This window comes from Austrofundulus limnaeus, unplaced genomic scaffold, assembly GCF_001266775.1.
Source record: "Austrofundulus limnaeus strain Quisiro unplaced genomic scaffold, Austrofundulus_limnaeus-1.0 Scaffold99, whole genome shotgun sequence".
Taxonomy (NCBI): Eukaryota; Metazoa; Chordata; class Actinopteri; order Cyprinodontiformes; family Rivulidae; genus Austrofundulus; species Austrofundulus limnaeus.
This window is the reverse complement of record NW_013952501.1, coordinates 1,400,481-1,413,544: the sequence shown is the minus strand read 5'-3', so window position 1 is coordinate 1,413,544 and position 13,064 is coordinate 1,400,481. Positions and strand designations below refer to the sequence as shown.

The 13,064-nt window shown below is 40.5% G+C and overlaps 1 protein-coding gene across 1 annotated transcript in view; it reads right to left on the bottom strand.

Moving 5' to 3' along the window:
- LOC106520947 (probable E3 ubiquitin-protein ligase DTX3) overlaps window positions 1-13,064 on the bottom strand; it is a 40,179-nt gene that overhangs the window by 12,545 nt on the left and 14,570 nt on the right. Inside the window, exon 3 of the mRNA XM_014013285.1 lies at window positions 731-948. Within this exon, the coding sequence (XP_013868739.1) occupies window positions 731-948 (218 nt within the window). The remainder of the gene's footprint in view (window positions 1-730; window positions 949-13,064) is intronic.

Here is a 13,064-nt window from a genome sequence, read left to right as displayed (position 1 = left end):
TATATATATATAGACCTTGCTCTGCAGCTGAAGGCCCCGCTGCATCTACCCTGTTTTATGGTTTGGAGACTATTGCATTCCACGTTGCTTGACTCCCCCACTATCCCTACCCATTTCACCCGTGGGTGGATCAGTCTGAAGTTGGGTGGAGACAGAGAACTGACTCTGGTGATTGTGCTTTGGCTGATAACAACTTGTTTGGACTCTGGAGGTCTTTGACTGGTTCCAGCACAGAGTACTAACCTGGAATGTCACAGGCTCCGCTGAACCCCACCCCATACCATGTGTTTTTGACCCCCACCCCCTCCCCTCCTTAGCTGCCTTGCACTATGCAGAGTAGGTTTTTTGAGTGCGTGTTTCTGTGTAAAACATAGGATCAGAGCTCTTTTTTTAACTCACCTTTCCTAGTGTGTGTGTATTCTAAGCTGCAAAAGGTAAGCGCACTGTAGTGCGAAAGACCGCGGACATTTGTTCCCCCCATGTTTGTTATGTGTGTCTCTCTCCGAACGGATGTTCTAAACTGCAAGTTCCTAGTCAGTGTTTATCACTGACAATGGCAATAAAGCTGATTCTGATTCTAAAGTACATCTTAATGCATTTAGTCATAGACAAAATATTAATTATTAATTTTAGATGTGCTACAGATGGAGGCACATTAAGTACTCATTTAATATGAATATTTAATATATATGAATAATATTATGTAGAGTTGTCATACAATAATACTTACAGAGTTGGTCCACCATGTGTTGATGTCTTGTGGTGAATATCGTTCCATGTGACCACGTTGCTCCTGCCACTGGTGGTGGACTGACCAATAGTAAATGTAAGTCTCTGATCAAAGGCTTGCTTGAGCAGTTGTAAGATCTTCCTGCCTTCTGGGGAATCTGGGAGGTAAGCTGTTCGGGACACACCTTCAAATGCCTGACCAGGGTTCGGGTGTTCTTCCTGCAGACATAATTTATTTCAGCTTAGTTTTATTATTTTAGTACACAACATCAATAGACAACAGAAAATGGTAAATGGTACTTATATAGCGCGAACYCTCAAAGCTCTTTACACTTACAGACATTCACCCATTCACACTCACATTCACACACTGATGAAGGCAAACTGCATTGTAGCCACAGCTGCCCTGGGGCTCACTGACAGAAGCGAGGCTGCCATACACAGGCACCACCGGACCCTCTGACCACCATCAGTAGGCAAGGCAGGTGAAGTGTCTTGCTCAAGGACACAATGGCATGTGGGCATGGCGGGGAGTTGAACCTGTGACTTGCAGGTCCCAAAGCCGGTTGCCCTACCACTACACCACAGCCGCCCAAGAAAAGTAAAAAAAGAAAAGTAATCTTCACTGAGAAAAGATTATTCCAGTAAGCAATGAATCAAAAACATAAGAGACACTAATAATACGACATTGCCTGGATGAAAACTACCAACTTCTGATGCTTTCACAACTTAAAAAAATTATATTTAAGTTTCTGATTGTTTTGTCACAATCAGTACTGTTCAGCTCAGCCAATCCAATTTTAAAGCCAGACGCACTCCTCACCTTTCCATGTATGTTTAAACATACATGGAAAGAGACAAAACTGTTCTTTTCAAAATGTTCTAAAAATAAACAATAGAAAAAATGTAATCTCTTTCTTCTAAGTCTCTGTTAGTTAATGATCTGATAACTGATCATCATATTAATTTATTCTGTCTTTGTTACAACAGGAGGATTTTGTTAGTATAAATGAATCCATTGCTAATTATTTAAATTTTCATGTTCCTAGAACAACAGGTCGAGGTGGAGAAGTTTCTGCAGTTTATCAGTCAGAGTTATTAATTAATACTAAAAAAAATATATTAGTTATAATTCTTTTGAGTCTTTGTCCCTCTGTCTTTCTTATCCAAAATGGAAAGGAGAAAAACCTTTACTTGTTATTTATCATCCACCAGGCCCTTATTCTCAGTTTTTATTTGAATTCTCAGAATTTTTGTCTGATTTTTTATTGAATACTGATAAAGTTATAATAAAGGGAGATTTTTATATTAATTTAGATGTTGAAAGTTATAACTTAAACATAGATTTTAATAATTTAAGAGTCCATTGGTTTTACTCAAAATGTCTACAAATCTACTCATTTTCTTCATCACACTCTTGTTCTGACTTATAGCATAGAGAGAAGGCTCCCTTGGATAATTGTGGATGTGTATAATGCAGTAATATAGTACAATATAATATGTGTTTCCAAATCATTATTGTGCTTAAAAGATAGTAATCTAGCCTAGGGCTGGGCGATGAATCGATTTTATCGATTAATTCGAGTTTTCTGTGTATAACGATTTATTTTTGGGGAAATCGAGATTTTTTTTCTCCTCTCGAGTGCACTTTTTGGGGCTTCCGTAGTTCGGAGGTCTGTAGGTTTCACCCCGCCCTTCCTGTCCCTCAAGACACAGACAAAATGGAAGTTAGCAAAGAGGAACTAGTTACCAAAAAAGGCACCGTGTCTTCAGTTATCTGGAACTGGTTCGGTTTCGAAATCGCGGACTCGGAGCAACAAACAGCTCGCTGCCAAATATGTTTGAAGGCTGTTGCTAACAAAAACGGGAGTACAACAAACTTGTTTCAACACCTGAAACAGAGGCACTCTGTGGAGTGGGAGAAATGCTGCTCTTCACGACAAAGTCAGGCTAGCAGCAGCCCAAAAAGCAGCACCGCCAAAAGACAAACTACCTTAGGGGAATCATTTTCAAACTGCGTTCCCTACAAAAAGACGAGTGCCCGGTGGAAAGCCATCACAGATGTCGTCACGTTTTACATCGCAAAAGATGTGGTACCTATTTATACAGTGAAAAAACCCGGCTTTATTCAGTTGCTGAAAACTTTGGATGCCACGTATGTGCTACCTAGCCGCAAATATTTTGCTGAAGTTTCCCTGCCACACCTTTACAACAACATGGTGCTGGAAGATGTGCGTTTTTTTCTGCAACAACGGACTTATGGTCCAGTCGAACAATGGAGCCGTATCTGAGTTTAACAGCGCATTTTGTTGACAAAAGCTGTGCTCTACAAAGTATCTGTCTGCAAACGGCTTACTTTCCTGATGATCACAAAAGTGAAGTAATCGCAGAGGGATTAAAGAAGCTCTGAGCTCCTGGAACCTTCCTGAAGACTGACTTGTCTGTATGACAACAGATAGCGGCATAAACATCATGAAAGCTCTGAAAGACGTTGGGTGGCCAAACCTCCAGTGCTTTGGTCATAAACTACATAATGCCATAGGTAAGAATCTAATCTATTATTGTCTTTTTTATATTATTTGAATTCATCATGAGGGTCTATGCAACATGAGTGAGTTTGTTAAGAATCATTAATAATTAATTTTTTGTTGAGATTCAGAATGCACTCAAGAAATGCAGACAGAAATTAAAAACACCTCAAAGCATAGAGGACAACATTAAAAATATAAAACACCTTAAAAATTTGATAAACTGTTACAGTATTTACATAAAGTGCAGCTGATGCCAGATCAGTCTATGGTCTGTGTGTCTGTATGTGGCTACAGTTGTAAAATGTTGAAATCTGGAAAATAAACAAATCAATTTAATTTGAAAATTTTAATATTTAATTTTTTTCTGATTTTTTTGACAAGTATGTTGAATGTATCTCATTATTACAGTAAAACTGATCCATTTATGTTTTCATTATTTTACAGAAAATGGTGTGAAGGACCCATGGACTGAACGTSKCWTGACCTTAAAACCCCCTCGATACAACTTTATCCCCCCTCCCCACTAGAACCCATGCGAAGACTAACCACAGTGACCTTATGCCCAATACTAAAGAAACACTATTAGACCATTTGCACAGTTGGACTTTGAGTTCAGATCAACTTCCTGAAGGATGGTTCAAATAGAGAAAGTTTTTGAGTTTATTTTCTGTAATTTATATTTTCTGTTTAAGCCACAGGGCATGCATGAAGATTCAGTAGACAGGCTTATCTTCCTTGCCAAAAACGTGTGTGGGAGAAAAAAAAAGACGTCAAGAATGTACTTACCGACTTTGCTTGAATGTATGTTTTAAACAGGACTGTTAATTTTGTTTACACTAATTTTCAAACTAGCTTATTGTGTTTACTTGAAGCTGCAAATATTTTATTTATATTTTCATTGTTTACAATGGCAGGGCCTGCCATCTTGTTTTACAAGCATGATTTATAGCTTGCATTTAGTTGCACTTTGAATTAAGGTCAACTCCCAGAAGGGATGGTTCAAATAAAAGAGAGTTTTTAAAAATATTTTCTGTAATTTGTGTTTAAGAAAGTAAAGGAACGATAAAAATCAATTAAAATCGAATTTGGGATGAAAAAAAATAGATTTTTTTAGGCCATATCGCCCTGCCCTAACCTAGCCTGAAAATTTTAAAGTCAACTGTCAACTGATCATCACCTGGTAGTAAGTTGGATGAAATGGTGGGGGAAGATGCCGGACAGACCCGGTAGACCCAAGCATGTAGTGAGGGTTTACTGGGAATGCCAGATCTTCAACTCACACCTCTGGGAGAACTTCAACTACATCCTAGCCAAGGTGGGGGATCTTTTTTTTTTTTTTGGTTCCACTCTCGGTGGAGTAAGTCGCTTTTTCCTTCTCTCCTGCCCTTCCTTAACTTCCCTGCTTTGCTGCTTGGAGCCTGCTCTAGATTTTCATCCAAAACCAGAAATTATGGATATTTTTATTTTTATGGATTTGGTTAGCTGGTCTCAATAATTTTTTTGGAACAAAGTTTTTCCTTCAATGGGAGGACATGTCAAAGGTGGGACCTCTGTTCTGGATATATATATTTGGATTCCGATCACTGGATTCTACAGATTGGCTTGGTGGTCTCCTGGTGTTCTACAAAACAGCATCTGTGGTTATTCATTTCCTGGCTGCCTGACTAATATGATGGATGGCTGTACTATCAGCACTCAGACTTTTGCCTTGAGCGAGCTGGACTCAGTCTGCAAGCAGTTCTGCTGAGGGTCGTGGGCTAAAAGGTGTGGTTCCTGGACTTTACTGGCCAGATGGAAGTGATGGAGAGAGCTGATAGCACGGCTCGGCAGAATTTGTCCACATTATTTGTCTGATTGGATTCACCACCTTGAGATGTACCAGCAGACATTAAAGCAGATGGAAAATTGTTATCGTCTGCCTGGCTCTTCTGTACCCAAAACAACTGATTACAGATCTTTTGGACTAAATTCTTCCTGGATGTATATGTTGACTGAGGGTCTGCCCCCCTCACACCCATCTATGATCTGATTCCTGGAGCAAGCTGAAGGCTGCACAGATTGAACACTTAACATCCATATTCTGAACTATGGCTGCATGGGTTTTGGGGACTCGATTCTTCGGGCTCATTCTTCAGATATTCACACAAGTGCATACAACACTCATGGCTTCAGATACACGCCCCCTAAACTCACTTAGTCCTCTAGCTAATAAATGTGCTCTATGCAGAGGTTTTTTTTATAAACACTATAGTGTGTCACATTGTTGATATATGATTTGATTTTTTCCCCCCATCTTCCCTTGTGTGGTTTTTAGTTTTTCTGTTAAGTGTTGTGCCTCCTCATGATGTCTTCATGAAGATGATCCTTGCTCTGTGCTGGGTCAGTTGCAGCATGATCCAGAGCACCTGTTCTCCTATGTTTGTTTTGTTCTGTCTTTTTCTGAATGGGTGTTCTGAACTGTAATTCCATTGTGCTCTGTTCAATGACAAAAAAGTTTTAATCTAATCTAATCTAATCTAATCTAATCTAATCTAATCTAATCTAATCTAAACTTGATTCCGAGTGGGCCATGTTCCGAGCCTCAATTGTTGATGTGGCTGCCTTATGTTGTGGCCCCAAGGTTGTCGGTGTATCTTGCAGTGGTCATCCCCAAACTCAGTGGTGGACACCCTGGGTAAGGGAGGCTGTCAAGCTGAAGACGGAGTCCTATCTGGCCTTGTTGGCTGCTAGGACTCCGGAGGCAGCAGAGTAGTATCAGCAGGCCGAGCAGGCCGCAGCCCTGGCCATTGCTGATGCAAAAGTTCAAATGTGGGAGGAGTTCGGTGAGGCCTTAGACAAAAACTCTCAATTAGCTCTGAGGAGATTCTGGCTAACCCGGCGGCTGAGGAGGTTGAAGCAGCACTTCACAAACTCTGTGCTCAGTGAAGGTGGGATGCTGTTGACCTCAACCAGTGATGTCGTCAGGAGGTGAAAAGAATATTTCTTGGACCTTCTAAATCCCAATGGCAAGTCTTCTATGGAGGAAGCAGAGTCTTAGGACTTCAGGGCTGGTCTGTCCATTGCTGGAGCTGAGATCACAGAGGTAGTTAAAAAGCTCCACAGCAGCAGGGCTCCAGGGGTGGATGAGATCTGCCCTGATTTCCTCAAGGCTCTGGATGTTGTGGGGCTGTCCTGGTTGACACGCCTTTACAACATCGCGTGGAAATCGAGGACAGTGCCACTGAATTGGCAGACTGGGGTGGTGGTTCCTCTCTTTAAAAAGGGTGGGGTCAGCTCCAATTACAGGGTCATCACTTCATTGATACTGTGCATACGTATTACTGGATTGGGCATCACGTGACCTGGGCGTGCTACGCAAGGAGGAGTTTTATGCATTGAGCTAAAGCTAATGCTAACCATTGATTTCAATGAGCAGAACATGACGCGGTTCAAAGAAACTCGTAATAAATGTACAAGTGGAACGCAGTGCTTTGCTATAAACTGCAGACACTGACAAGTTCACAAGAGCAAAGGGGATTGTGTTTCACAGGTAAATATTATGCTTATTTAACCAAAAGCAAAGATTTTAACTGTAAAACTGGTATGCTAACGATGCTAAAATCCATAAGTTTTGACATTCATGTTTAGCTTTTCTTTTGGAATCAATTATCTGTTGTTAATATTTTCTACTGATTTCTACTGGTAAAAAAAGACTTTCAATGGAGTACTGACTAGTTAAACTGCATAATATTTAATAAATTATAATATACAGGAATGTAATGATTGAGCTGCATGGTTCCTGTCATAAACATAAAGCTGCCAGTATCAGACTGACCAGTTTATTAAGCAATTTTTGTTATGTACACCCAATAAATGTGTGTGTTTTTAAGATTTCCTGACAAAAAGAAAAAAAGAAATTGTACAAGCTGTGGGTTAATGCTTGTCGGCGTCAGATACAGCCATCAACCACTGCTAGAATATGCAGCTGTCATTTTGCAAGTGAAGACATTATTCACAAATTGAAAAGTATTTGCCTTAATGAGGGTTTAGTCCCTAAATACTTTGACTTACCTGAACATTTGCAGGTARTACATGTTCAATATTTTAACAAATACAATATGTGGCAATGTTTAACATGGTTGTCAAATGTCAGTTCACTACAGAACTGTCAACAAAAATGTTGATTCAGTTAAACATCTGTAAACATTTTGTTTACATTGTAAGTAAAAAAAATCTCAACCTGCACTTTTAAGGGAAAGACACATAGCCATTGTAACACCCTCTCTCAAATTTAAACTAAAATTACCTTTTGTCTTATAATTAAAATTAGATTTTCTTTTCAGCCTAATGTCCTAGTTATCAGGACCAGCCAGACAAGCATGAATGCTCAGAAGCCTGTTGAACTGTCTACATGTACTTCTTACCTATCAGTGTTAAGTGTTAACATAGATTAACAAAACACAAACATTCCCTAATCAAACTTAATGGAGGATCACCTTATCCAATTTATAAACCAAACACAATTATGTTAGTGTGTAATATTGCTGAATTATTAGAAGTGTTTTAATAATGACCCAGGTACGTATTTTGTTAGATCAAATGCATTATTTGTTGTAATGTAACAATGTGATGTAGGTATAAATATTGTAATTACTTAGACTGTAACACTTATATCTGAATATTTTAATATACTGTATATATGTAGTTGTCAGTGAAAGCATAACTTATAGGAATATCTACTGTAATATGCTGCATGGAATCACTTCAGGATCATTCATATCAGACTAATGAGGAAGACATGGATTAGAGCAGTGAGGTCTCCCAGCTGAAGTCAGAGGTAGAGATACAGAAAAGAGGCAAGGATTGCAAAAGTACGAGAAAAGAGAGCAAAGACAGCATGCAAGGTTTTGTTGGAGGAATTGAGAGGGAAAGTTCTCATAAACTCAGAGCTGGATCACCAATTGCAGTTCTATAAAAGGTGTGTTATATTACAATGTTCTATGTATTGTTAAGAGTTTACCATATCCTTCCTACTACTTCATTGCATTAGTTGTTTGTTTTTACCACAGATTTACCAGTTGAACTGTTCAGCAAGCCAGCATCAGAGTACACCAGTCAGCAGAGAAACTTCGCCCTAACTCTTCACCTCTATTCTGGCAAAACATATAAGTTTCTGAGGGAATCAGGTGTACATTTACCTGATACTCATACATTAAGAAGGTCAAATATTAATGCATGCATGTGTTCTTTAAATACAGTATTTTGCCAGTTGTTGGGGCTCCAAATTTCAGCCTTAGTTGCCACTAAATCTAATTAAATTTAAAACTAACACATTAAATCAATGATTGCAGAATATTATGTAATTGTTATTGTTTTATTAAAAGGTGGTTGGAGAAAGTTGACACAGAACCGGGACTAAATTTGTCAATGTTGGAAACACTGGCTGAGAAGCTCAAAGACAACCCAGCTGATTACACTCAGTAAGTACTAAAATTGATATTATTCCAATGTTCATAAAAACTTGTCATTGTAACTTCGTTTTTATTTCTGCAGTTGTTGTTTGATGCTGGATGCCATGACCATAAAGCAGCAGGTGGAATACGATGCAAGGAAATCGACAATGACATGTTTTGTTGACCTTGGCATTGGCAATGAGAGTGATCAAGAAGCCAAGGAGGTTTTGGTTGTGATGTTGGTGGGACTTCGTGGACACTGGAAAGCCCCAATTTCTTTTTACTTCACAAGAAGCTTGCAAGCAGAGGTACAAAAGTAGCTCATACAACACTGCCTTCTGAATGTTCAGCAGCTTGGGTTCAAGGTCAACGTCTTGACCATGGATGGTCATGCTACAAACATAGCTATGGTCAAGCTTTTAGGTTGTAAACTTTCCCTTGAGGATACCTTTGTCCCAAACTTCATCATGCCAGAAGTGGATCACAAAACACGTTTATCTTGACACGTGCCACATGCTGAAATTAGTGAGAAATATATTTGAAGCAATGGGTGTAATCAAGACACCAGCAGGAGAAGGAGTCTGGCAGATGATCAAGGATTTACAACATCTGCAAAAAAAAAATCTGGGATTGAGGATTGCTAACAAACTAAGATCTGACCACGTAAACTTTCATACTCAAAAAATGAAAGTGGCACTTGCAGCACAGACTATCTTCGTCAGTGGCAGTGGCCCTGTAAAACTCTACAAACTCTTCAAGTTCCTGCATTTTCCTATGCAGGGCCAATTGTGGATTTCATCAAGGTATTTTTCATTCAGAAATTTTGGTCAGTTGATCAGTTTTTTTATTGTATCATATTATGATGGATGCAATTTGCCTTTCAGAAAATCGATGGGTTGTTTAACTTGCTAAACAGCAAATCCCCTTTTGGCAGAGGCACAACCAACCAATCACACTGGGCAACCAAGAAGGAATATCTTCTGGAAATGAATACTTTCTTGATGACTCTTCAAAATGTCAAGGGGACACCACTGTACAAGACAACTAGGTACTTTCATTAATAGTAATTGTAGTATAATGTGGGTGTTGTTTCACTTTTTTCATATTGTTTTTGACAACATTTTCTGAATTGTGATCACTTCCGGCGCGTGAACGCTGGCGCATCCTGGCTGCCGCTGCTCGTCGGACTTTGTCGTTTTTGGTTTGATCAACCATTTTATTCGTCCTTCACGGATCTTCTACTGGTGGATTGATTTGATTTGATTTATTGATTTAACAGGAAAAGATTACTAAAAATCAGCACCTCCAAATCGGAGTCGCTGGTCCTCATTTGGAAAAGGGTGGATTGCTTTCTCTGGGATGGGGGTGAAGTTCTGCCTCAAGTGGAGGAGTTCCAAGTACAGCAGGTAAAATAAGTATTGAACACGTCATCATTTTTCTCAGTAAATATATTGCTAGAGGTGCTAATGACGTGAAATTTTCACCAGATGTCGGTAACATCCCAAGTGATCCATACATACAAAGAAATCAAACCATAAATGTCCAGAAATGAAGTTATTTGTAATAATGTGGAATGACACAGGGAAAAAYTATTGAACACATGAAGAAAGGGAGGTGTAAAAAGGCATGGAAAGCCAAGACACCAGCTGAACTCTCTCAGTAATTAGAAAGCAAGCCTGTCCCTTGTCAGTGCAAATTAATATCAGCTGGTTCAGACCCAGATGATGGCCAGGTATAACACAAGAAACTTCTGATGATGGGTAAAAGTAAAGAGCTCTCTCAAGACCTTCGCAACCCTATTGTTGCAAAGCATAATGATGGTATCGGTTACAGAAGAATTTCTAAACTTCTGAATGTTCCAGTGAGCACTGTTGGGGCCATAATTCGGAAGTGGAAAGAACATCATTTCTCCATAAACTGACCATGACCAGGTGCTCCTCACAAGATTTCTGACAGAGGAGTGAAAAGAATGATCAGAAGAGTTGTCCAAGAGCCAAGGACCACTTGTGGAGAGCTTCAGAAAGATCTGGAATTAGCAGGTACGATTGTTTCAAAGAAAACAATAAGTAATGCACTGAACCACCATGGCCTGTATGCATGTTCACCACGCAAGACTCCACTGCTGAAGAAACAGCATGTTGAAGCTCCTTTAAATTTTGCTGCACAACATTTAGACAAGCCTGTGAAATATTGGGAGAATATAGTCTGGTCAGATGAGACCAAAACTGAACTGTTTGGATGCCATAATACACATCATGTTTGGAGGTCAAATGGCACTGCATATCAGCCCAAAAACACCATACCAACAGTGAAGTTTGGAGGTGGGAACATCATGGTGTGGGGCTGTTTTTCAGCATATGGTACTGGCAAACTTCAAATAATTGAAGGAAGGATGAGTGGAAAATGTACAGAGACATTCTTGATAAAAATCTGCTTCCATCTACCAGGATGATGAAGATGAAACGTGGCTGGACATTTCAGCAAGACAATGACCCCAAACACAAAGCCAAGGAAACTCAATTGGTTTCAGAGAAAGAAAATAAAGCTGCTAGAATGGCCCAGCCAATCACCTGACCTGAATCCAACAGAAAATCTATGGAAAGAACTAAAGATCAGAGTTCATTGAAGAGGCCCATGAAACCTTCAAGATTTGAAGACTGTTTGTGGAAGAATGGGCCAAAATCACACCTCAGCAATGCATGCCACTAGTTTCTCCATACAGGAGGCGTCTTGAAGTTGTCATTGCCAACAAAGGCTTTTGTACAAAGTATTAGATAAATTTCAGTAAGCGTGTTCAATACTTTTCCCCTGTGCCATTCCACATTATTACAAATAACTTAATTTCTGGACATTTATGATTTGATTTCTTTGTATGTATGGATCACTTGGGTTGTTACCAACATCTGGTGAAAATTTCATGTCATTAGCACCTCTAGTAATATATTTACTGAGAAAAATGGTGACGTGTTCAATACTTATTTTACCTGCTGTATCTTGATGTCTTGTTCACAAGTGAGTGAAGAATGGAGCGTGAGATTGATAGATGGACCGGTGCAGCTTCCACAGTTTTACGGACTCCGTACTGGACTGTTGTGCTGAAAAGGGAGCTGAGCTGTAAGGCAAAGCTCTCTGTTTACCAGTCAGTCTATGCTCTGTCCTTCACCTATTGTCATGAACTTTGGGTAGAGACCAAAAGAACAAGTTAGCGGATACAAGCAGTTAAAATTAGTTTTCTCCGCAGGGTAGCTGGAAACATACTCGCTTCGATGCCGACGGGTCGACGTGCGGTCAAGTAATTGTTCGGCAGTCGTTTTCGCACAGACCTTTCATAGTCCCTACGACACCCTGCGCCAAGCTCGGGGAAACCCCCCCTCCCGCTGAAACATACGTCACTGCGTGGAATTTCTGCCCGCAACAGCAATGCAGAAAAATAAAGTCACTCACCTGATGTATTTGTCTACATCTGTCCTAGTAAAGCTCCACAGTTTTTATCAGATTCCTCCGTGCACGTCTGTTTAATCTTCATTCATGTTCTTCATGATACAAAACTCTGCTTCCTGGTCGGCTTGGGGAGCGAGTCAGTTTTTTTCCACCCTTTTTTTTTACCGAGTGCTTGAAGTAAATGCAGCGCATAGCGCTTTCAGCACAAACACGCATGAGTTGTTCTCAGTTTGTCTATCTTTAAAACTGCTTCAACGGTCTGCTCTAGTCAGAAGCGAGTTTTTTCTTCTTCTGATGTGTCTGTCTGAGCGCGTTCAGTAGCACAAACAAACACGTCCATGAACCAATCACACATTACCGTCGACACGGGAGGGGGGTTCAAAAGTTCTGCCAGGGTGTTGTGCCAAAAGGGGCTGTCGACACGACGCTGCGAAGCCCGGTGATGTAATTTTCGTCATTAAACTGCGACAACCCGTGCCCACGTCGGCAGTTCGGAGCGAGTATGTTTGCACCATTAGAGATAGGGTAAGAAGTGCAGTTATCTGGAAGACACTCAGAGTAGAGCCGCTGCTCTTCTACATCGAGAGGAGCCAACTGAGGTGGTTTGGCTATCTGGTAAGGATGCCTCCTGGATGCCTCCCTAGGGAGGTGCTTCAGGCATGTCCAASTGGGAGGAGACCCGACATGCTGGAGAGACTATGGGCTGTGTCTCAATTCATGGGCTGGGTCCTCATGAGGACCCAGCCRAGCTGGGCCACGGAGGCCACATCCTTGCTGGGCCGGGCAGGATGCTCAAAACTGCTGTGAAATGAGACGGTCCAGCCTTCGCCTGGTGTCGGCTTCACGTGAGTTTGCGTGACCACGTGCTCCCCCGTTACCATAGTGATCAGTTTCATGTCGGACTTAAAATGCTTCGGGACGTGTTTACACG